The 26,153-nt window shown below is 41.1% G+C and overlaps 2 protein-coding genes and 1 long non-coding RNA gene across 3 annotated transcripts; 1 reads left to right on the plus strand and 2 right to left on the minus strand.

Annotated features, from left to right (window-relative positions):
- Nucleotides 1–1,010: 1,010 nt before the first annotated feature.
- LOC308309557 (uncharacterized protein) lies at nt 1,011–4,403 on the minus strand. Its single transcript, XM_080755456.1, has 4 exons — nt 4,269–4,403; nt 3,845–3,923; nt 1,133–2,289; nt 1,011–1,092 (listed from the first exon to the last, which is right to left on the minus strand). The coding sequence occupies exons 2-3, from the start codon at nt 3,902–3,904 to the stop codon at nt 1,732–1,734; spliced, it is 618 nt and encodes a 205-aa protein (XP_080611582.1). The 5' UTR covers nt 3,905–3,923; nt 4,269–4,403; the 3' UTR covers nt 1,011–1,092; nt 1,133–1,731.
- Nucleotides 4,404–11,532: 7,129 nt separating this feature from the next.
- On the plus strand, nt 11,533–13,983 carry LOC308309706 (uncharacterized protein; the record flags this gene model as incomplete). Its single annotated transcript, XM_080755623.1, has 4 exons — nt 11,533–11,616; nt 12,030–12,074; nt 12,741–12,785; nt 13,693–13,983. Exons 1-4 carry the CDS (start codon nt 11,557–11,559, stop codon nt 13,981–13,983), a joined length of 441 nt encoding a protein of 146 aa, XP_080611749.1. The 5' UTR covers nt 11,533–11,556.
- Nucleotides 13,984–17,479: 3,496 nt separating this feature from the next.
- On the minus strand, nt 17,480–22,167 carry LOC308309917. The gene is made up of 3 exons (XR_013963435.1): nt 21,922–22,167; nt 18,949–19,027; nt 17,480–18,744 (listed from the first exon to the last, which is right to left on the minus strand). It is a non-coding gene; the product is annotated as an uncharacterized lncRNA (long non-coding RNA).
- Between the last annotated feature and the right edge of the window lie 3,986 nt (nt 22,168–26,153).

The following is a 26,153-nucleotide window of genomic DNA, read 5'->3' on the forward strand; positions in this document are numbered from 1 at the left end:
GAGGTAACACTTCAGTGCCGGACAATAGCAGACTCCAGACTATATCTGAAGTTAATACTTAGAAATACATAATACGTATAATATGTACATTTTGTTGACCTGACATTACAGGCTGTCGATACCATTCAGCTTTTTGCAGTCTTTAAAAACTAGCTTGAGCTGACATTGCAGGCTGTCACAGAACTAGCCTACTGTTGTACGACCCCGACCGTGATTGAGTTGAAAAGTCTGTTGTTCCATCTTTCACTGTATGCCCCTCCGTTACAATACAAAATGGTTATTATTTCCATTCTTTAGAGCTGAGTCAAGTTTGAATAATGTGTGGAAAATTGATTAGAATCGTTATTCATAGATTAAGGTTTGTTTTCTAGCTATACACAAAGAATTACGCAATATCCTTAAATGTGGTTAGTTATTAGTAGACAGAATTGTTAGATTATAGCTACTTAATTTAACTAGTACACACAATTATAGGCTCATATCAGTATACTGTTTGGTTACTGGTTAGTAACTTGTATCTAGATTTTCAAGTGATAAGCACTACCTGTACCTTAACTTTGAATGTGTTAAATAAAATAAAAAAAGCTCATGGTTTCAGTTAGAACTTGTTAGAGGTCTACCGATAACTTATTTGGAAAAAGTCAAACAAACATAAGTTTGTAGCCAGCAGTTCAGGTTCCTTATGCTACCTGAACATGTTATAGTAGCAGACAGTGGTAGTTCTGTTGTTTTCACAAGGAAGACATCACATCGCAAAGTTAAAAGTGGTCTCCGTAAATTGGTGCACGGATGAGTAGCTGGTATACAATACACATACGCAATACAATCCTCTGCGTGAATGTATCCGTTTGTAACATTGTGAGAATGTACATGTTACATCTGTACACTCTCAGAGTTAAAAGAACAATATAAAAGTGTATCGTGTGATTGAAGCATTCACTGGTTCTAGCTTGTTAGTCATCTGTGGTGGTCACGTTTTGAGATCTATTTCCTGTGACGGATTAACCCAGTGATGAAAGTCCTTTAGTTGTGTGGTACAGAGAAGTGGATTAGATTTATTATGTACAATTCTGTCACACTGAGAGATATATGCTGTCATCAGTGGTGGAAAAAGTACTCACATTTTTTTAACTTAAGTAAAAGTATCAATACTGCAATATAGAAATACTCTTTTACAAATGTACTTTGTAAAGTACAAAAGTATTTGCTTCAAAATGTACTTAAAGTACCGAAAGTAAAAGTACTCATTGAGCGGAATGTACAATTTAAAATTGTATAATAATCTTTTGAAAATAGCAGATCTACAAGCTCACAATACATTGCGTCACAACGCATTGTGGATCGGCCAAAATAAATCCAGGCCAAAATGTACTGTACAGTATATGGGGCTGAAGTGGTTACTGTATGTTTGCGGTAATAATAAACCAAATCGACAAAGTATAACTAAAGTTTTCAAATTAATACATGTAGTGAATTAAAGGTAAACTATTTGGATATTAGAGTAGAAATAAAAAAAATGGAAATAATCAAGTAAAGTAGAAATACTTCAAAAATATGTACTTAAGTACAGTACTTGAGCAAATGTATTAGTTACTTTCCACCACTGACTGTCATGCAAGTTGTCTTCTCCATAACTTGCCGGTACATGTAAGCATAGAAGGGTGTGAAGTAATTTTTTTAGTCATTGGATTAGGCAAGGCTACTAATGGATATTACTCAGTATGGCTCGGTCTAGTTGTCGCCTCGACTTTCAGTGACGGGAGCAGGTGTCAAAATGTTGTGCGTAGGTGTCACAATGTTGTGCGTGACACATGGGGTGAATTCGGTTCCCGGTAACGTCACATCGTGCGTTGTGAGAGGCGGTGCCATCGTCGGGCCACCGGTGCTCATCCCCTCTGGTACGGGCGTGGGCAGCAGCGTGGTAGTGGTCATGGCGTCGACAGTTGGCGTGGTTGCTGTGGAAGGTGACTCCAGTCCGGGCGTGGTCGTCAGGACGGGGATGACGATGATTACTTCCTCGGAGGATTCTTCTGAAGAATCGGAGTCATCCTCCTCGCTGGATTCCGATGAGTCGGAGGGATCCTGCTGTGAGAACGAGTTGGACTCGGACGTTTCGGATTCTGACGACTGGGAGGACTGCCTGGATTCTGACGACTGGGAGGACTGCCTGGATTCTGACGACTGGGAGGACTGCCAGGATTCCGACGACCTCATGGTGTGCATCTCCAACAGGGTGGACAGGTCGTTGTCAGCGATATCGGCATCGTGATGATGCCGGGACCAGCCGGTCTGTGGAGGCGGGAGCATGTCACATCATGAACGTCAGACATTCACTCTCAATGGGCTCTATGCACACAGAATAACTCTTCCTACTTCCGGGCCGCTTCCCTACTTCCTTCACAGGTGTTACCGATGATACTAATTTAGAAATTGCATCCTACCTATTTAGTTGGCAAAAGTAGCCTACGCAGCAGCAGCAGATAAAAGTAGGGTTTGAAAAACAACAGAGTAGCTCTAAAGAAACTCCAGAATGTTGAAATGTCGTCTCTGGGGAGATTAGCCCACTCGTTACAGGTTTAGTTCCTACATGTCTTGTTAATGGAATATTGAGCAAGATAGCAAACCTATCTTATTGTTGTTCTACCTGCAGCTGTCCTACGTCATTAATGCTGCAGTGCTATATGAAACCAGAAATTCTCTTTCCAAAAAATGTACAAAACAGCGGAAATAGTTTATCTGCTATTTCTGTTATATATTTTTTCTTTTTTTTAACAAGGAAACAACTGATTATGCAAAAATAACTGCGATTATGTAAAATAATTGCGATTAGGCGATTATGTAATAATTGTGACAGACAGGCCTACTTCCACATACTGCTTAACGTGGAAAGAGGAAGTACAGTAATAAGACCTCAAACGCATGTGTGTCGCCTTAGCTCATAACCAACCATTATTTGAAACTTTAGCTGTTGAAAAATAGCAGATATACAAGCTTGTGCCTCGCTAGGATAATGGCACTTCCCTGCATGTCTTATTAACCCTAGAACACCAATGCAGAGTGATTTTCATCCGGACAGTTATGTTTATGTGATTTATGTCATAATGTTTCTGATGTCTGAGGTGGGTGTGTCCTTGGGTATAGCTTCATGATGCTCAGTGACAGCATAGAAGGTACATCCCTGTTTCTACAGGCAGATGTTTGGGTGAATTTCACCCGGGTTTAGTGATACAGGGTAAAACGAAAATCCCATACTGGACCATTCTAATATGTCCCAGGAATGGGTGGACCAAAGTTTCCAGGTCCATTATGGTATTTGTTTTAGGAATATCTTTAAACATTTTTCACAGATTTTAGAAGAGTGCCTCAAATTGCCATGTATTGCTAATATATTCTGATGAGAAATATTTTTGATGGAATATATTACATCGAGTAAAACATAGCCGGGTTTAGCGAAGGTGTGGCCTCTGAAACCCAGAAGTTTTTATTGCGATGGTGTGACAAAAGTTGGGTTTAGTGTTCTCGGGTTAATGACTGTTATGTGTGCAGCAGTATACACACAGGGAATGCAGGATGCATGCGTAAGTACAATGTACGTCTCACAGACTGAGTAATTACAACTGATCCCTGACACCTTTCCCTTTCATATTGCTGCCGTAGGCCTACTGTACATACAGTACAAACAAACAAGTCCTCACAATGTGGCCCACATTGTGAGGACTTGTTTGTTTGTACTGTTGTACAGAAGAAGTAGAGCGAGAGGTAGCTCTCTACCTCTCGCTCTAGAGGGGGGAGAGAGGGAGGGTTGACGTCTATATAGCGTACAGCGTTGTGGTCATCATCTCACCGGCTTAGCTGACGTTGTCGCGATGATCACGATGACGAGGAAAGCTGTCAGAAGCTCCATCTGTGATTGGCCGGTCTGTCTGGAGGAGGGAGGCCACAAACAAAACACACGGTCACCGTGGGAACAGCCTGCCACTCAGTGCGTCTCTCCCTGTGTGTGTGTGTGTGTGTGTGTGTGTCTTTACATAATATATATATTGTTTCATTAATTTCATAATGTGTAATATCCTTCAAACATTAGCCTACTCATATGAAAGTCATCTCTTTAAATCTGAACTGACCGGGGAATATTTATTTGAAGGAAACTAAATCTGCAATAATACACAGCATCCATGTTTAAAATAACAATGATGTGTACAGTAACAACCTTAAGCTGGCAGATCAAATAAAACATTAAAGCAATGAAAAGTCATAAACAAACGTACCAAATCTCAGTCCCACCGATTGTAACCGCTGCTTCCTCTCTTAATTCTCAAATCAATAAGCCGGAGGGATCAGCTTCCGTACAGTAGCTCCTTCAGAGATTAGAGTTGTTACAGTGTGTGCTGAGTGTCCATGCACGCCAGCTGTTCATATACACACCAGGCTGAGACACGCAGTGAGCGCTGGGCGGGGCCAGGATGGGCAGGGGCCCAGCGACCACACCATGAGTAAACAGGAAGAGGAAGAGAGAGAGAGTGAGAGGATGGCACAAAGTGGCAGAGGACGGCAATTCAGGTCACCTCAAGATGCCACGGGATGAGTCTTCATTTGATTTAGTGCCAGCCCTGCATGGAGAGATGTGTGTGTGTGTGTGTGTGTGTGTGTGTGTGTGTGTGTGTGTGTGTGTGTGTGTGTGTGTGTGTGTGTGTGTGTGTGTGTGTGTGCGTGCGTGCGTCGAACGTGACATTGTGAGCTTGTAGGTCAGTTATATAAGAGGGAAAAAGGGAGCGGACCAAATGTAGACTCCTAGAGGACTCCGGTCTATATACGGTTTAATGTGCTTCAGGAAGTACGTAACGTTTGAGAGACTGGAATGACACTACAACTACATGGACAGAAACGCAGACACATTGATAGACAGACAGACAGACAGACAGTGTTGGTGTGTAAGGGATGGTCCGTCAGCCATGGAATGTAACAGTAGAATGACTTTGGCCGGATCTCTCTCGCTCTCTCTGTGGGTGGGTGGGTGTGTGTGTCTGTGTGTGTGTGTGCGCGCACGCGTGACAAGAAGACACCAACGTGTTATTTCATCACACCAAAATGTTTCCACTCATCTCTCTTCCTCACATGACGTCACACACAGTGAAACCCTGGGAGTGTACATCTAACGCCTGAGGGTTTGTATACATTCCCATACATCCACTTCAGGGCGGCTGAAGGCTCATCTGACCTAACCTGACTCCACCAGATTGAAGAAGCTTGCTTCACACCTGATATCTCTGTAGCCCAATCGCTGAAGAAGGCCCGTTTTTTCAAGCTACTTGGCAGGTATTTGGATTGGACCGTCTGTCAATCATATTGACGCGTCTACATAACGTCTAGTAGCTGTGTCAGAAGGAAAGTAAACGAAAAGTGTTAAACGAACGCCTGATATAATTAGGTTCAACACTTTGTTTAAAACTCTCGCTATCTTGTCGGATGTGTAGGTCATGTCTTCGCTTGCGTTCAAGAATAGAAGAATAGAATTTCAAGGTGCTGGGAAATAGAATTGCAACAGGCGCTTCCCAATGCCGTCACACCCGGTCTAGCCAAGATCCGACATGTAGCTGCTGCTGATTGGTTCGTCTCGGCGCGGGTCGGTTTCAACGCCAATCACTGAGTGATCCCAGATGCTGGCTGTATAGTGAACTCAATACCGCCCCATCTATCTGACGGAGTCAGATTACATCTGACCAACGTCGGAGACATAGAAATCTATCTATAAATGCACCACGTCTCAATGCCCAGCCTTGAGTCGGTTGGATACACGGTTGTCCAGAACTGCCATGCACAAAAGGCTCTGGTCAGGCTCTGCCAGTGGACCTAATGAGCCTAAGTCACATCACCTGTAGAATTCCCAGCCTCTGCCTCAGCCAATTGATTGCCATGGCAACCCCACAGCTGCCATTTGATTACTTAACCAGTCCACTTTTCACAGTCAGTTTGCACTCTTCAGACACAGGCAGATACAGGCAAACAGATAGATACAGAGATCTCCATTATATGGGCACAAAAGGGACACAGACAGACGGTTAAAACAGGTGCTATGACAAAAGAAGTTAAATATCAATGCATGGAAATGTGCACGAGTCTATCTATCTCTGTCTCATGCATGTGTGTGCGTGCGTGTCTCTCGAGGGCTTGCACTAAACTAAATCAAATCAAGACTCTCCCGTGGCATCTTGAGGTGACGTGACTGAATCCACCTTACATATACAGTATCATACCGAAAGAGGAACTGAAATATAATGTTCACAACACAAACATGCACACTCATTAATCAATCATGTGTAACCCACGCCGTGGTTATGCGTGACTACACAGGACACAAATCCATGCCCTGTGAAAACCCCCACACAACATCACCAGTGTTTTCAAGTCTGCTTATTAAAAGTGACTTTGGGATTAAGTCGCTTAATATAGTGGTAGTTGTGGGTTGTGTGTTTTGGGTCTCGTCTCTAAATAAAGTGTAGTTGCTTATTTGTGTTTGCTTCAGTTATAACCATGTTAACCATTTGAAAATAGGGGGTCTACAAGCTTTGTAGATCTGCTATTTTCTAAGAATCTTGAAAAAAACTAATCTGGATTGTTTTTAAAACTCTGGCACAAAATAATAATAAAGAAATCTACACGTCACAATGGTGCTTTTTGGTCATTATGGTACTGGTTGGAAATGAACTAGACAGTGACGGGAGTTTTAACCACATTAGTTATTGTACAACTCATTAAGCAAACTTACCAAAGACGGCATCTACAAGCACCATCATGTCATACAGTCCTGTACTTCCCCATCACGTTACACTCAGCTCATTACAAAATAAGATTGTGTGTGAGTCAGAAACTTTCCATAGCGATGTTAGCGTGTGCCCAGCCAGCATGTTGACTGGTCTTTACTGCATGTCACCCCCCCCCCCCCCCCCCCCCATCTCTGTCCCCATTTCCTGTCAGCCTACTGTCTATCCCTCCATAAAAATAAAGAAATAAAATAAAATCATTAAAAAAAGAGTGAGGCAGTGGCAGCGGACACGATCAAATCTGTGATCCTTTGGTTACATCGTTACAGGATTGTCACTCTAAAAAACAAAAGTGAGGAGCAACAGCAACATTAAAAAGCAGTCCGCATGGTGGTAGTGCTGCCTTGCTTGACATCACATTGACACAAGAACGCATTGTTGTGGGAACAGAACTTGTGATCTTACAGATCTGTTACTGTTGTTGAAACCTAGCCTAGTTGAATCCCAGAAAAAGGGTCAGCTTTTTTTAAAGTCTTTTTTTCATGGGTTCTTGGTTAGATGTCTGAAATATAGACTGTGGTGACACAAGCTTAGCTCTGACCGCAGTCCCCCAGGACTCTATACTAGGTCATGGCTCCCTCATTTTCTCCCTAAGCTAAACCCTTCACGGAAAATAGCCAATCGACAAGCTCGTAGATCTGGTAGTATAGTTTACATGTCCAGCTATTGTTCTACCACGTACGTGTATTTTGAAGGACTACAGAAGTTGTCGGGTACATTATGTCATCACAGCAAACACACAAACACACGTTGAATTCATGAACCATGACCAATAATGAACAGGGTAGTCATTTGTGAAGATCTAACTAAGTGCATGTACTCAAGTAGGCTAATGTAATCAAGTACAAATTTGAGGAATATTCTTTACTGGAGTTTTGTTTTTAAACTTGGAGCTATATGTATCATACTCGCCAGAATTAAGCTTGTTTTCAGCAGTTCATCCAAAAAACAATGGAAAACTCAAACTCCCATAGACCGCAGTGGTTCTCAACCTTTTCTGGATCAGGGCATTTGAACATCTTTTAAACGTCCGTCTCAGACGTAAAACGTGGAATCTTTTGTTGTCGTTGGATAGGGAGGAAACCACCTAACTCCATTTTTGAGGTTTTAGATCTTTTTCATAAATCAGTGCTATTGAACACCCTTTACGTTGGTTAAATAAATATTGAACCAATGGAAAGTATTACTAATCTCTTAGGACAAAACCTCTTAAATCCATTGGACCCTCAAACTGTCATCTAAAACAGCTAACTCCACCACCTCTCCTCGTCTCATGCACGTAATTGACAATATATAAGTCACAATACCAACTTGATGAGGCAGTATTGCGTTGTTTTCAAAATATATTGTATATATATTCTTCATTTCTTGACTTGTTTCTTGGCCCGCAAGCAATTCTCTTATGCTTGTTTGTTTGTTGAGTTGAGTTGAGTCAATCCATCCATCCATCCATTCAACCGCTTATCCGGAGTCGGGTCAAGGGGGCAGCTTCAGCAGAGAGCGTCAGACTTCCATTTCCCGAGCAACATTAGCCACTTCTTCCCCCAAGTCCCGAGACGTTCCAAGGCCAGTGGCGGTGTGGAGATAATCTCCCGATTTTGTCCTTGGTTCTCCAGTCCAGGGGGTCTCCTCCTAGTGGGACGTGCAGCAAGGATCTCCCTAGGGAGATGCTCGGGGGGCATCCGTACTGTCCTTTCCAGCACAGCTTAACTCCTTGTTCCTCGGGTATTACCAAACTTCTCTCTCACCCTATCTCTATAAGGGTGGTGCCAGCTAGCCGGGTAGGGGCCAGCACCCTTCTGTGAAAACTCATTTTGGCCGCTTGTATCCGCGATCTTATTCATCATGACCCACACTTCAGTGAAAACTAAACCTTGAATTTTGAATCAGTAGGGACACTGAGATGGACTGATATTACATGGATTAGCTATTCTCTATCATAGTTTAGCAATATTGTACTTTTAATATAGTCTAATCAATGGTCTGTGTATTTTCCCACTGTTGCTGCCAAAACATTACGAAATGGAATGTATTTATATGGAGTTCTCACCTTATTTCCCAACCACAGGTTAATAGCACATTACCACATACATTTCACCATGTTCAGTCGTCATGCTCACATACTGTAGGTTAAAGCTTTGATGCAGTGGTGGAAAAAGTACTCAAATGTTTTACTTGAGTGAAAGTATCAATACTCTCATTTCAAGTTTTCAAATGTATAACACATCTTTTGAAAATAGCAGATCTACATGCTCACAATGCGTCGCATCGCGGCACATTGAAGTAAAAAGTATTGGAAATTGGAATTAGTCAAGTACAAATGCCTCAAAATTGTACTTAAGTGTAAGTAACTTAAGTAAATGTTCTTAGTTACTTTACACCACTGCAGAATTGGTACAGTATATTGCCCAATGTCATTTCAACATCACACATCCATGCGATCCACAGACGTATTTTAATGAACAAAACATTTTTATTATTTTACCCAATCTGTATGGTAGACTATTCAGACGCGCCGCCATTCCAAAGCGCTCATTACTAACCCTGTCCCTAACCCTAATCCTAACCCTAACCGCACCCGGAAACCACGAAGTCGGAATGGGGGTGGGTCGGAATGCCACTCTGTTCCCATGCATAACCTATAGCACATCAGCAGTTTGGAGATGATCTGCCATTCTGCCAACTGTTCCATTGAGACCTTTCAAGAGTCAGACAAATGGCTGAACCCCTGACTGCTAACTCAGTGTAATTTTCCATTTTCTCTCCTGTAGCCTACCGCCTGTAGTACCACGATCCGTGTAACCTAGACGTATAGAGGGTATGCACATGCTTAAAGTGAATGGCACATCGAGTAGCAAATCGAGTGGCAAAGCAACAGGCAAAGTGAGTTTAACATTGTTTAACGTTGTTTAATGCAATCATATTGGACTTTTCTGTTTTGATGAATGGGTTGTCAAGGCCAGAAAGTAGTTTTTTACCACTCAGTAGGCATTCCTGCATAACTTCCGGGTTTGATGATGATGTCACGCGCATACTGCAAGTTCCCCTATTTTGAGAAACACTCATTCTACGGTAGATTGTGAGACACAAACATTAAAAAGAATCTTGTTTTGCACACTTGTTTCCACAAAAAAATGGTCTACCTCTATCCTAATCCTATAACCGTAGAATACGAAACATTTACATTTGTCAAGCTGTAAATTGTAGACTAGTTATGAACTGAAATGTTGTTTATTTATTTTATTTATTATAAGTTTATGATTTTAAAGGACCACTTCACCACTTTCTTCAGATAATTGCTCCTCACTAATGTTTAAATTAACTTTTTTCTACTCAGTCTGTGTCTCATAGGAGGGCTGATCTTTCAGATCTGTTTTATATTTGGCTCTATCGCCGACTGGACATCATACAATATGAACAGGGTTGCACATGACAGCTGTGCTCACTGACAGAAAGTCTGTATTCAGGTGTATAGGCTATTCCTTGGATAAATCCAGGTGTCATACTGTGCATATAACTATATTAGCTACTACTAATATTGCTGTTAAATATAGTCTATAAAAACAGCATCGGAATCTACATACATAAAAAACAAATGCCTATATGTATCGGGTCTAGATCGCATCTTCTTGCAGTGTGTGATCCCTTGTCTGCAATCCATTTGTGTGAAAACCACAAAGATATTATGGCAGCCGATTTCAAAAAGAGACTTGTGTAGGCCTATGTGAAATAATTAGCGATCTGATGACTCCCTGTCTGTACGGTAACGGGCCCTTAGGCAATTGGCACCGGGTGAATAATGGGTTACTTAATCGTGGGATAAAAATTGTGATTAAAAAAAAGAGTTGTTGTGGCCAGGTCTTGTCTGGGGCACTACATTGGCAGTGGTCGCAGAACTGTTTCTGTTGTTTTTTCTTTTTCTGTTTTCATGGGTAAAGTAAAGTAGCAATACCACAACATGGAAATCTCTGTTAATAGTAAAGTGCTCTATTCAAAATGTTGTAAAAGTACAAACGTACTATAATTACACTACCAAACATATACTCATTATGTAGAATGGCCCATTTCATCATGTTTGTTGTACATACAGGTAATGTGCGCCTCAAGCGACTGACAACCACCATGTGTGTTTCTCTGGTTTGTTTTTGAGTGCATGCTCTTGATAGGAGAGATAATAATTAATTAGCTGTCATCACTTGTGTTGGGCTGGTTGGTGGTTAAATTCCTGCTGGGGTACCGGTCTGATCTGATTGGTCGAAACGGTCTGACAGCCAATCTCTGGTGGGTTTTTAAATGACTCCACCAACAGTAGCCTGGCAGAGGACTGACTGAGTTCAGAAAGATACACAAGGTAAGATCATCTCTCTACTATCACTCTTTTTTATTATATTCAATGTTTCTTATCCCTGTTTCTGGTCAGACTGAAAATAGGGTATGCATGTGCCACTAAATTGGGAAATTGTAATATTAAACTCTTTAAAAGGTTCTACTTTTCAACTTTGTCCCCCCTAAATTTTTGTATTGCTATATAGTTCTGTATAGTTGTTTTTTTCCACAATCAGAATATAAATAGAGCAAGAAACAGAACCCCTCCAATGGCCTCCATGCTCATTGACTGTAATTAGATTAGAGCACCATGTGCAGTTGAAATGATTTGATGACAGTCATTTATCTCTGTTTGTCTGTGTGTTTGTGTGCCTGGCTTGTATATAGGCATACATATCAAAGCTGAAACATGAAGTCACTGGTTGTGTTGCTGCTTTTGGGCCTGTTTGGCGGCTCGATGTGTGCTCCTGTAAGTATCTGTCAGTCACATGCCTACAGAGGTCTTTTTTGTCAAGTTTTACCTTTTCTTTTTTACACATAATGTTCTTATTTTGATCATCACACCCAATTACTGAATGTCATGTCTGCAGGTTTTCTTCACAATATGTATGACATACTGAGTCCAACTCGTACTAGTGGTTCTCAAATGATTTATTTGCAAGGACCACCTTCACTCTGAGAGTGTACAAATGGAACCATTTCGATTTGAACATACTCAGAGTTACAGACCTTTATTATTTATTATATTTATAATGGTCATTCAGGGCTAGCTCTTTATGGGTTTCTGGTAATAGTATTGTCCACTCGTTTTGTATTTCAGTGGAAAAAATAGAATTTTGACAAAAATGTCCACCACAAGCCAACATGTTTATTGGTGTTTAGAGCCAGCAGGTGGAAGAGGCAGTCAACACGGAGCCAGTGGAGGAGGTAAGAGTCTGCCCATTCTACTGTTTTCATAGAAATATTGCATTTTATATTTTTATAAATATATATTAACCTTTTGAACCTAAGTGTCCTTATAGAGGGTATGCACATGACATTGACATTCATTAAGGTTGACTTGCTGCAGGAATCCTGCAGCAGGATCATTGCACATTATAGGCAGCAAAAGCAATGAAATGGCGCCCTCTTCAGGCTTTATGGCATATCTGGTCATTTTGCTTGCACATTACAAATTTCTCTGCATACATAGCAGCTAACTATAACCAGTGACCACCTATGCTTGTGGCTGCTATACTGTGCTTTGCGACAACCTTTAAGCATGATGGTTTTGAAATCCGTGTTACTTACAATATCATATTTTAATAAACAAATGTTTTGGCAACATAGACTACACAGGTCATGCAGAGCATAGGGCGGTGGGCAGGTTGTAAACACCAAAATATGTATTATATTGTACTAACATCCTTTGTTACGGATTTGTTCAAATATCATTGTATGAATGCACTCAAAGTGTAGAATTCCTGCCTACTGAACGTTGAATCCTTCTCACCCGGTGAGGTCCTGAGATGATGGAACAGGGATGCATGATGAATGGTGCATTGTGCTGTTTAAGGTTAGATTATTCAACTTAACATGTTTATTGGTGTTTAGAGCCAGCAGGTGGAAGAGGCAGTCAACACGGAGCCAGTGGAGGAGGTAAGAGACAAGAGTCTGCCCATTCTACTGTTTTCATAGAAATATTGCATTTTATATTTTTATAAATATTAACCTTTTGAACCTAAGTGTCCTTATAGAGGGTATGCACATGACATCATTATAATACCCGGAAGTTATGAGGGAACGCCTATATGAGTGGCAAAAAAACTTTCTGGCATTGACAGAAAGTAGTTTTACATCCAAACAGAAAAGTCCTATCTGATTGCATTAAATTACACTAAACAACGTTAAACTCACTTTGCCACTCGATTTGCCACTCACTTTATGCATGTGCGTACCCTCTATATAGGGTGATTGTTTGGTGAGAATAGCAGCTCACAATGCGTCGACACGCTGTGAGCTTATAAATCGTCTATTTAGATTTTGACTCTTGAGCTAAAATATTTTGCGTGGAGGAAATACTAGCAGACCTAGCATAGAGCACTGGGGGACCCCGATCAACTCGAGTTTATATTATTATAGGCTCTCAAAGGTTTCATTAAAGGTCATATTAACAACATGTGTGTAGATGGATAATACATAGAAAAATAATACATCCACATCATTCCAATAATACATAGAAAAATAATACATCCATATTATTCCAATCATTTTCAGTACTTTTGCCTTGGTTTTCTTTACCGCTGTAAGCTGACAGCCGCTTTGCCTTATTTGTTGGGAAAGGGACTTTTTAAGTTTTTCCCGGGCCTAAAAAAATAGCTTGGAGACATGCAGATGTTACCCTTTTTTGCTGCCTTTCGGACATGAGTCAGGGGAACCTTTTATGAGTGGTGCTGCTGAATGTTGTCTATCAATACACCTTTAAAGCACATGATTTTTCTTTCTTTCTCTCTCTCTCTCTCTCTCTCTCTCTCTCTCTCTCTCTCTCTCTCTCTCTCTCTCTCAGAACGAATCTCCTCCCCTTGGGGATCCTCTTGCCTTCACTGATGGAACGGCCTCCGAGTACTACCTCTATCCTCTCAACAACCAGCCGCAGGGCCTCAGCATCCAACAGCAGGGCCTCAGCAACCAGCAGCAGATGACATACTGCTACTGCCCCATGCCCAGCACCCAACAACCTGCCAACAACCCTTACATGTACATGACGTATTCGACCACTCCAAGCCGTGGAATGAGCAGCCCTCAACAAACCCAGACCCAGCAGTACATGATGTACTTGCTCACTCCAAAGTACTGAAAATATAGGCCGTCTGACAACAACACGTCGCATCTTGTAGATCTGGTATTTCCGGTGTGCGACATTGCCATGCAACTATAGATTATGCATAGGCCTATTAAAGAGTCAGCAGAGTCATCAGGTGGTGGGATTGGATAAAACAATGACAAAAGTGTATACTCCTAAGTTTTACTATACAAAATACTATAATACCATATATAGTGCTGACAGAGAGGAATTAGTCTGCATCTCTGTACAATCTGGCTCTCTCTATTTCTCTCTTTTTGTATCTCTCCCTCTCCCACTTTCCAGGATCTTGAGGCCCAGTTTAGACGCAGTCACATGCAGTCAAATCCAATTCAAATCTGAATTATTTCTCAATTCTGATCTTTCACCCCGACCGTTCACACTGCATTTGTAAGACCACATCAGATCTGTCACAGATCTGTGTGTATTCAGACTGGCAGCCAAATCAGATCTGTGCCACATCCAGATTGGAATCCGATTTGTTAAAATAAGTCTAAACACAAACAAGTCGCATAAGACAGATCTCCTGAAATCAGATTTGAATCAGATTTGAAACCAGATCTGAACGTTTCGGGTTTGTCATTTTGTATTTTCATTGAACTTGAAATGAATGCTTGCTAATGCTACAATTTGATGTAAGCTTAACTTTGCTTTAATAAATCAGTTATTTTAAACTACTCTGCTTGTGGCTCTGTGTTTGGGCTAAGTCATTCTGCAAACCGTGACATGTACATGTATACACAGTGAAATATGAGTGTTAATTTAACACCAATTTGTGTTAACACAGACCTATAGGCCATTTGGTTCCTGTCTGGGACTTTTATTCTGTACACATCAATGAATCATTTCTTCTCATAATCACGCTTCTACAAATTAACATTTGAATCATTCCGTGGTGACTAGAGTCGTATAAGTGTATGTAGATCATATGTGGTGTATCTATCATATTTTGTGTGTATCATAAGTGTACTGTAGATCATTAAGTGTGCTGTGCCTGAGCCGGCGACCTTGGGAAACTTTGTGACAGAAAGTTGGGGTAACATTAACAACCTAGGATAATTAAGGCAACATTTTCTAAATTTCATTATGCTTTAAGTAGCATGTGACATGTCAAACTAGGGGTTTTTCATGATTCTGAATCCATTCCAAGCAATAGTTTTGCACGAAAAACACTCCTTGGGCTCCTTGGCACACCCAAATGTGCCCAAAATTGATGGCCTCATCACATTTGTGATGACCGGCTGTCGCAGGGCAGCCTGCGTGCCCTATATATACACGCACAATCAAGGACATGTCACGTATATGTACATCTGACATTTTAAAGTATCACACAAAGGTTTTAAATGTTTTCTTATTGTCACTTACTGTATCATGTGTGAAGTTGAATCGTATGTTGGTCACCTCACCTCATCAGTGCTGGCACCATGGCTGGCACTCCTCTCTAGATTGGAAGGTGCCAAGCACTATAGAGAAGGAGAGGTGCTCTTGTTGTTTTGCATATTTATTGTATATGTTTGGCACCTGCAATATTTATTGAATTACATTTATTGAAAATAAGGTTGGAAAGCAGTATGTAATTGTAGATCAACTCATGGGCCTAGGGGTTGCTTTACATTTGTATGGGAAAATTGATACCAATTACTGATTGGTTTGTCCCACCTGTTTAGGGCAGGAATGCTGCAGGTGAGGAAGAGTTCAGTTTGACTTGAAGCTAGTTGAAGACAACAGCAGGGGAGATATGCCAGGGGCTTTGTGAAAGGTTTAGCCTGTGAGCAGTATTCTTAATTTCCTCTTTTTTGTTTTGTCACTTTGTAAGTGTAGTGTAGCTTAAATGTTAATTTATTTTTCCTATTTTTGGAACGTCGTTTTGTTGCTGGCTTGCACCCAAAAATGTACTTGTAAATAAAAAATAAATTATTATTTTTACTTTAGTGTGTATATATACACACTAAAGTAAAAATAAATATCAATACCCAATGTCCAGTAATAGTGTTCAGTGTATTGGAGGCTGTGCATGTTTTCTGTCCAGATGTTTGTAACAACCCAAACCACTGGATGTACATCACACATAGATACAAAAATAGACATGCATGCATGCATAATTGCATATGCACACACATGTTTGCATGCATGCACACACACACACACACACACACACACACACACACACACACACACACACACACACACACACACACACACACACACACCTAGTCCATGTCGCCACAGTGCAGCGCCAAATACATCTTTCTTGCATCATAGAAAAAAAGAAAGAAAAATAGAAAGAAGGATAGGGGGGGTGGAGAGGGGGTAAGAAGACATCACATCACATTTCAAGTAAGATGATAATACTCGGCTGTGCAGGCACGTTTCTGGGTGGGGGTGGCGGGGGCATGGGCCGCATACAACCGAAGCTTGCCAAACATGCAGGGCCTAAATAAATAAAATACAATGTTTTCTAATAATAAATAATAAAGGTAATCTTGATTCTTGAATTGAACTCTGAGAGGATGAGAGAGAGCAGTAATATATGTGAGTGCTTTTTGTGTTCAGTGTGTGGGCTGACTGACGCCAGTGGAAAAATCTCACCACATTGAGGTCACCAAGCTGACGTTTGCACCACACTTCCTTTACATCACAGAGATGCACAATATTGTTTATTGCACCAACAAATTTGTCACAACACGATAATAAATAAATAAAAACTCAAAACCTTATCGCAGTTGCAGTTTGGACTTTGATTGGGTTTGAATCGATGGTTTCCCAGCATGTTAAAATTCTACCTGTATGAACTGCCAAAACCAAAACCCACTAAAGATCTCCAGAGGATCTCCAGGACAGAGAGGGATGGAGAGAGATGTCAACAGATCGTCTGTGGTGCCCCAACGACCCTCTGGGGTTACGGGATAGGTGAGGTGAGGTGAGGTGAGGTGAGAAAAAGATCTCCACTCCCAGCCTATACACAAACTGAAAACGAAACTAAAAGAATGGCTTTCAAAATGAAAGTAACCTAAGTGAGTAACTCCTCCTTGGTAGCATCAGGTCAACAAAGTATGCAGAGTTGAAGTGATGAACTTCAGAAGAAGCTGGAAAGTGGATGCTCTAAAGGTCAGAGACCGCACCAATGCAGCTCCTTGCAAAGGAGTTGCATTGGTGAGGACTGGCCTTAATACCAATGCAACTACCGATAGTCGCAACTCGCAAGGAGTTGCGACTATAGTTGCATTGGTGCGGTCTGGCCGTTACAGGAACACCATTGAAAAAGAGGACCGTTATCTAAATACAGATTGACGATGACTTTATAAAACTACAAATTCAGTTTTTAATAATCTGGGTGAAAGGGGGAAAAAGCACGAAAATAAGAACCCTTAAGACAGTCAACTCCTAGATCTCTTCAAATCACACAATGAAAAATTCACACGAATGTCACACAATGTATTAATTTACGACAGAATCAATTAAACCAAAGAAAATAGACAATACAGACATAACCACAAATAAAAGCGTCAACCTGTAAGAATGACACATCAACTAAGAGTTTGATGTGAAACATTTCATTTTGCATTTTGGGATTGTTTGTTCATCATGCTCCTGGTGTGTAAAGGTCTGCACACATTCAACTCAGTCAACGCTGTTTTAACTAACTCAGTCTTTAGCCCCTTTTATGGAGATTAGAGTACTAATACAGTGAGAAAGATGGAGAGAGGTAGATGTGTAAGTATTGTATGAGAGAGAGGAAGTGTTTAAAGCAAAAATGTTTCTGATAAAAAATGAGAAGTTAAAGTAAAGAGAAGTTAAAGTAATAATTTACAATTCTGTGCTTATCGGTACATAACTCGAACAGTGCTGAGTGGGCTCTAGACTCTAGCGGCCTTCACAAAGTTCAGCATCAGCACGGCAACTCGCTCGGCGGTGCCTCTCGTTGCTCAAGACGCCAGAGACGGCGTGCCTCATTTTTTTTTTGCTAACTACTGCTTTAGTCTTTTCTTACCAAATGGGCCAAGTGGCATAAAAAGGCATACAACTACTGTACTGTATGCCTAAACCTAACCTTAAAATAAACCATGAGAAGGATTCGAACCTGAGGCAAGGGGATTGGGATTGAAAGGCTTAAAGGCAAAACCATCTGGTTTAGTAGGGGTTTGGGAGTTTACAGTATTTAATGCGGTCCGTTCATGTGAGAGGCAGTTCCGTGTGCGTCACAGAAGGGGGCGTCGGCAATTGTTAACAATGTTAACAAAAACATATAATTTACGCATACAATATCATCATACATTATTAGAGCCTGCCTCCTGGTGGAGCTTTGCACACCTTTCTGGATCTATCTTCTCGTGACCACGATTAATGTGATCTTGGAATTCCCTGTGTAGATCAATGTGTAGAGTGCGTTTTCCTCTTCAAGGACTCAGGATAATACTCTGTTACTGGTGCGTTGTGCGATGCGTTCATACTCCCAAGATGGCAAACAGGTGATGTAACTTGAACGCCGCTGAGACGGCTGAAGCAGACTATTTTTCATTTGGTCATATTTGTTCCATGCAGTCACTATAGGCGTTGTCTTCTTCAAGGTTTCAGGATAATAAACGCTTCTTCAGCAGATTGAGGACTTGACTCGAGTTTTGGGGTCGGTCCATGTAGAACATTGAAGGCCAGAGCGTTGAAAGTGCAAGTGTAATTTAATGTCAAGGATCGTACATGGGGTTGTTGAATGCTCCATAGACTGTATCGTCTAATAGACGGCCGTAGGTTGGACGTCTGTGGTAGTCAGAGAGAGAGAGACATGTTACCTGTTTGTTTTTATGCTATAAACACACATACGCATACATGCACGCACGCACGCACGCACACACACACACACACACACACACACACACACACACACACACACACACACACACACACACGCGCACACACACACACACACACACACACACACACACACACCCGCACAGTACTCACGTGATCTTATAGTAGTAAGCTCCGCCGAATATGAGGACCACTGCGATGATGACAACACACACGATAGCTGCAACACTGCCTGGAAATAGATGTGACAACAGAGAGAAAGAGAAGGAGAGACGGAGAGGGAGAAATCATAATAAGTTAATAACTGTAAATAAATACACACTAGTCTGCAGTGTTCATTTAACTTTGAAGAGTGTACATTGTACAATGGAACCAAATGGACCACAAACGCACACACACAAACACACAATCACGCACACGCACACGCACACGCACACACACACACACACACACACACACACACACACACACACACACAAAATTTAATCAGTTTCATGTGGTCTACTCTTAACACACAATTCACACCAGCAACATTAACACTAGTCCACTAACACAATAAATGTGGCGTGTATCAGCCTGTCACCGTGTGTCTCTTTGCTATCGAGGTAAAGAAACAGATTGCATGGGAACTAAGTAACACATTTTGAAAACAAAGTTTAAAACTAGCCGCTGTAGATGTGAAATGAATAAATATTTATAGGTGTGAACTATAGCGTCAATGCTGCTGGTGTGAAGAGCGGCTATTAAAACAGCTCTGACTTCATTTTGGTCATGACACACTAAACAAATTTGCCTATGATACCTGTCTTTCTTTAATAGCTATGTACAGTACAAAATGAACGCTAAAATGCTAATATGCTTGGGTTAACTTGTGTAGTCTGTAGTACCTGCAACAACACATTCAGACAGACTGACACTCCTTGAAGCTTAAATTGTATTATCATAATTAGAGTTACATTAGTATTATGTTTTAGTTTTATGTAACAACTAGTACAAAAAGAAGAAAAGGGATTAAAACAAAACCGCTCTACAAGCTTACAATAAAGAACAAATATGATATCATGTAAATAATTGTACAGTATTTTTTATGACCTCAGTTAATGATTTCTCCTTATAAGTCGTCTGGGTCTGGCTCATCCTTATCAGGAGTTGGCCGATCATTACCATGAGAGGAAGGCTGATAACACCTTACTGTGTTGGACTTCAAAGTCCAACATTCAAGATCTGAGTTTAGGTCAGTTGCCTTTTCCCATCAAACACAGTTGTACTGTAGTCTACTGTATGTGATCATTAGAGCTTCTTTAACCACTTTCAACATGTCATCTCTATTTTGGACATAGAGGCGATTATAAACGAAGTGTCAACAATGGTCTAACTCTAACATTAAAAAAAAATGAAAAGATTGTGACACGTTATGAGCTGAGCTTATAGATCAGCAGTTTTTGCTATCTCTAGTATACGCTGCCCTCCCCTCAGCTTTCCCACTGTCTGTCTCTCCTACTGTCTGTCTTAGATTTCCTACTCTCTCCTTTTTCCCACGCCAATCTGGACATTGGGCCATAGGCTGCGAGTATAGACACATTCAGAGACGGGTCCCCTGGTCGCAGCCAACATATTTCCTGTAGGTGGAGACAAGATATCTGCGGGGTACACACTACAGTCAGCTCTTCTATTACATTGAATGGGAAAGTGACAGATGTTAGTCTGCTCAATCGTTACTCGTTACCTGCTTAAACTAACAATAACTTTACAAAGATGCCCAGAACATCGGGATTAACTACAGGTTTGAAATTTGGGCGGGAGCCAGTGTTTGACATTCCATTTCTTTCCAAAGTTGAATTTTGACACTACGGTTGGAGCAGCCATAAACTACACAGGTTCATCCTGATGTTCTGGGCATCTTTGTAAAGGTAGTGTTAGTAAAAAGTAGGTAAGAGAGTAACGTTTAGGCAGACTAACATCAGTTACTTTTCCATTCAATGTAGTAGAAGATCTGACTTTGTACACCGCAGATATCTTGTCTCCGCCTACAGGAAATACAGTACGTTGGCTGTGACCAGGGGACCCGTCTCTGAATGTGTCTATAGTGGGCCGTGGGTGGGAGAACAAACTCCTTCAGCCAATCAGCAAAACAAAACATCTGACGCCTTCACGTGTGCTTTATAAATCCAGTAGGAAGAATAGTGAAAACCTAATTTCCACTGAGAAACTCAGCTAGTGAATACTTATAACTTGTTTAAATCGGGGGCACGGTGGCACATTCGGTTGCACTGTTGCCTCACAGCTAGAAAATCCTGGGTTCGATTACAGCTGGGGACGCTGTAGGCCTTTCTGTGTGGAGTTAGCATGTTCTCCCTGTATCCCCTAGGGTAGGTAAAAAAACATGCAGTAATCCTGGTCTATAAACTGCCTCCCCCTGGCCACCTGGGGCGCCTGCTGTATAGGGGAAAGGAACTGGTTGGAATAGCGTGTTCCTTCCACGTGCTATGTCCAAACTCCCCCCTATCAGGTGAAACGGCTTGGACTCCTCATGTATTGAAGGAAACATGAGGTCAGTCCGTTGCTCTCGCCAGGTTGGCAGAGGTAGTGTAGCACCCAGGATTACACTACAATTGACACTGCGTGAAAAAAATGGGTTACAAAAATCGTGGGATATATTGTTTTGTAACTTAATATGTTGTGATTGTTTCTATTTCTGCAATAACTGCCCATATAGCTGTATTTATTCTTTCATCGTTCATTAATGTTACAACTTCTTGCTTTGCAATCTTCGCAGCCTGTATTTCACTACCAACTACATGGAACAATCAATGTGCTCAATGCTTTCCACAGAAATACAGATCAGGGAAAGAACGCTGTCCCTGATTGCCCTGGTCCTATTGTGACTTCTGGTACTCGTCGTCTATGGGCCGAAGTCCAGACTGATCCTTATAGGGAACGTTTGTTAACCCACTTGATCAGCATGGTTAATGCCAGGCTGATACAGTACATTTGCACTTTGAAGGGATCATTTCAAGCCTTTTGGACTCAGTTCATCTAATGATTGTCTTCCTTTACAAGCTCTATTTATTTTTCCACAGTATATTCCAGTAATACTGTAAAACACATTCTTATTATAGAGCTTACCTGAACTTAGAGGCTTATTATGATGGTGCTCTTGTATTGATTTAGTTGTACTTTCTGTACTGGTTGTGACGCTGGTGGCAACACTGGTTGTTGTAGTCGGACTCAGCGTTGGCGGTTTAGGCTCTAAAGTGGTTGTCACCGGGTTGTCAGCAGTGGTCTGAACTGTCGTCACAGTTGAATCTGGAACTGTCATCGCGGTTGAATCTGACTCTGTCGTTGCAGTTGACTCTGTCGTTGCATTTGACTCTGTCGTTGCATTTGACTCTGTCGTTGCAGTTGACTCTGTCGCTGTTGCAGTTGACTCTGTCACTGTTGCAGTTGACTCTGTCATTGCAGTTGACTCTGTCATTGCAGTTGACTCTGTCGCTGCAGTTGACTCTGTCACTGTTGCAGTTGACTCTGCCATTGCAGTTGCAGTTGACTCTGTCGCTGTTGCAGTTGACTCTGTCGCTGCAGTTGACTCTGGCACTGTTGCAGTTGACTCTGTCATTGCAGTTGACTCTGTCATTGCAGTTGACTCTGTCGCTGCAGTTGACTCTGTCACTGTTGCAGTTGACTCTGTCACTGTTGCAGTTGACTCTGTCACTGTTGCAGTTGACTCTGTCACTGTTGCAGTTGACTCTGTCGCTGCAGTTGACTCTGTCGCTGTTGCAGTTGACTCTGTCACTGTTGCAGTTGACTCTGTCGCTGTTGCAGTTGACTCTGTCACTGTTGCAGTTGACTCTGTCGCTGTTGCAGTTGACTCTGTCGCTGCAGTTGACTCTGTCACTGTTGCAGTTGACTCTGTCGCTGTTGCAGTTGACTCTGTCACTGTTGCAGTTGACTCTCTCACTGTTGCAGTTGACTCTGTCGCTGTTGCAGTTGACTCTGTCACTGTTGCAATTGACTCTGTCACTGTTGCAGTTGACTCTGTCGCTGCAGTTGACTCTGTCATTGCAGTTGCATTTGCAGCGGAAGATATCCTTGTTTGGTCTGTGGGATCCTTGGCTGCAACCTCACAACCCAGAAGCAACACTGCAAATGAAATTGGTAAATTAATAAATGGTGCATTTATTTTCTATACAGCACCTATCTCCAAAGCACTTAAAATTCACACACGCAGACACAAAGACACACAGAGACATTTACACACAGCCAGCAAAGGAAATGCAAGGCCCACCGCAAAATCTTTCATCTGTTCATTTCATCTTTTACCACTGAGAATGAGGCTGTAGTATTTGAGTTACACATGGATAAACTGAGGGTGTTACTGTGTGTGAATACTCAGCTTCTGGGTTGTAAAAAACCACATGATTTTGGTAGATAGTAATATAGAGACTGAGGGTAGTGACAGTTCTACATCCTGTTTAAAAGTGTACTCAAAGCTTATCATGATGTGACAACCAAACCATGCACGTCAAACAGGACTGAAATCAATGATGTAACATAATGACACTATATTACAACACATTTGCTGTTATGAAAGTAGGTGAAGAATGTGGGTTGTTGCTATAGCTTGTTGCAACATATGCCACTTATTTCAGTCAGGAAGATAATTTTAAGGAACAAAACATGTTAACCAATCTGTATGATAATAATACAATAAAAATACAATATAACCAGTGGTGGAAAATAACTAAGCACTGTACTTAAGTACAATTTTTTGGTATTTGTACTTTACTTGAGTCTTTCCAATTTCCAGTAGGCCTACTTTTACTACATTTCAGAGGCAAATATTGTGCTTTTACTCCACTACATTTATTTGAAAACCTGAGTTACTAGTTACTATTACAATGTACAAAGCATACATCAACCACTTCAGCCTATACATTTCTGCATAATGAGTCATTTTACTTTTCAAATAGTCTGCTAAAACCGATATATTATTATACTGATACTGATTACCGATATATTGGTTTAAGGCCAATATCGGCCCAATACTGTCTCTGTGTATAGAGAACCACTGAGAATGTGCAGGGACATTACAGTTAACCACATGGACCCTATAGCATCTCTGTTCCGGGGCAATTCTTCAGATGAGTAGAAAAAGGAGGGGAGGTTTACCCCGGTCAATAAATATAGGGTTCAAGTGGTTTATATGCCACCGTCGGGATGATATAATTATGGGCTGAAAAAGTACCTACAATTTGAAATAGATTTTTTTTTACTATTTTTTGTAAGTCTTCTCCTGTAAAGTAGCACAATGACTTTCCATAAGTATGGAGTGATCCACCAGATAAATAAATAATATAACATATCTGCCAAAAGGGTTTAGTTTATAGGCTATACATCTCTTTAAATATTCTGGGGAAATAGATAGCAAAGTAGACCTATACTGTATCAGTTTCTACTATTGATTTTCAAAGCCACAATCCATGAGTTTCTTGTCCTATACCCGGAATTCGAACCCATGTCTCCCATGCATATTTCTACCACTCTTCCAAGAGGAACCCTTGTCTCCTATGTACAGATCTTTTGAAAATAGCATGTCTATATAAGCTCACAATTCGTCGCAAATTTAACTTGTAGGTTCAAATGGCCGAAATGGGCTTAAGTGGTTAATGTATGTTTTGTGATAATAATCTAAATCTACAAAGTCACACTCGTGTGAAGTGATCGAGGGGCGTTAATACATTAAAGTCTGATGTGATGTAAAACAAATGGTACCCACACAAACATTAAATGCCATTAACAATAAAGAGACAATATGACGCAATGGGGCACAAGATGACGTAACTTTTCCCTTCATTGTCAATGGTGTTTTTAAAACAAACATTTAACTAAAAACAAACATTAAACATTAAACCTGTATATGGGGCTCAAAAACTAAAGTTTTAAAATACATGTACGCCTATTTGAGTAAAAGTACAATATTTGCCTCTGAGAAGTGGTGTGAAGTAAAAGTATTGGAAATTGGTAAAGTAAAACTACCTTAAATTGTACTTGTGAGCTTTGGCAATGGGCTTACATGGGCTACATTTAAAATAAGTAAAAGCACTGTAGGCTACACACTACACATAACAGTAAGTATGAGTGTACAGATGTAACCAAATGCACCCGATACATTTGGTTACAAAACTCTAAAGTACACTGAGGAGTATAGGCCTAGGCTTATTGTTGTACAACCGTTATCCTTATCTCTCAAAACGGCACTAAAGTTTCTGTTTCCTAGAAACATGCTGCATGTCATTGCTATATAGTAAAATCCTCAGTGTTCATTTGTAACTCCGATAGCTAACAAAAGGTGTAGTGTAGTTATATGCACACACACTGTGACAGTTAAATATACACGGAGGATATTAAAGTGTATAGACTACATTTAATTAACCAAACTACCAACAAAAACTAAACATGTAATGTAAATCGACTGTCCACAGTAGTACTCCACACCACAGTCAAGCAGCACATGGAAACTTGACAGATCGAGCTTGAAAAAAGAAAAAGAAAAGTCAGTCAAATTAAAATCTATTTAGGCTACAATATCCATGTAACTCGAGCACTATAGTACTGATGATTTTATACAGATACCTGTCATGATGAGAGGGAGAAGCGACCCCATTACGGCACTGCATGTGGTCATGTCTGGTCTGCTGCCTGTGCGCACTGTGCGCTGAAGTGCGTGTGAAGCGCGTGCGTCTTTACGCCGTCAGTCAACCTGATTATCAGCCCCCGAGGGGGCGTTCTCTCTCTCTCTCTCTCTCTCTCTCTCTCTCTCTCTCTCTCTCTCTCTCTCTCTCTTTCCCCTTATCCACCTGTCCACTCCAATATTTAATTAATATGTCCTAAACAGCAACATTATGGAAATTAAAAAAATACAATTGTGTTTAGTGTTCTAGGGTTAAAAACATTATTCATGTCAATGTCGTGATGACACAACAACCACGACATTGACCATGACGCACACATACACACAACTATAGTGTACAATGTGTGCGTCATGGTCTTATCCTATCTATCAGCCATAAATACAACTCAAATTAAGGCAGAACGCCAATTTGACTGATTGATAAAAAGCCTCAGGACACAGCTGTGGCATTTTGTGCACATTTCCTGCAGTGCGCGCGCCCGCCATGACGCTGCTGCACTTGGTTTGTGTGGCTATTCTCCTTCATCCGAAATGTTTGACAGGTAATTAAACGACATTTATTTGGTTTTAAATCCACAAATTCCCTACCTCGAGAGGCTTTTTAGGCGAATTACCTCTCACGGGTCACAATCTGTGCACCATTAAAATAAACGCCTCCAGTATAGGC

Source organism: Protomyctophum bolini (assembly GCF_963924005.1).
Source record: "Protomyctophum bolini genome assembly, chromosome: 22".
In the NCBI taxonomy this organism is placed as follows: Eukaryota; Metazoa; Chordata; class Actinopteri; order Myctophiformes; family Myctophidae; genus Protomyctophum; species Protomyctophum bolini.

Bases quoted from the DNA above. Each gene is read 5' to 3' on its own strand.
- LOC308309557 (XM_080755456.1), bottom strand. From the start codon at position 3,904: ATGGAGCTTCTGACAGCTTTCCTCGTCATCGTGATCATCGCGACAACG. The intron at 2,290-3,844 runs GTGAGATGATGA...CCGCCTCCACAG, and splicing joins CGACAACGTCAGCTAAGCCG to ACCGGCTGGTCCCGGCATCA.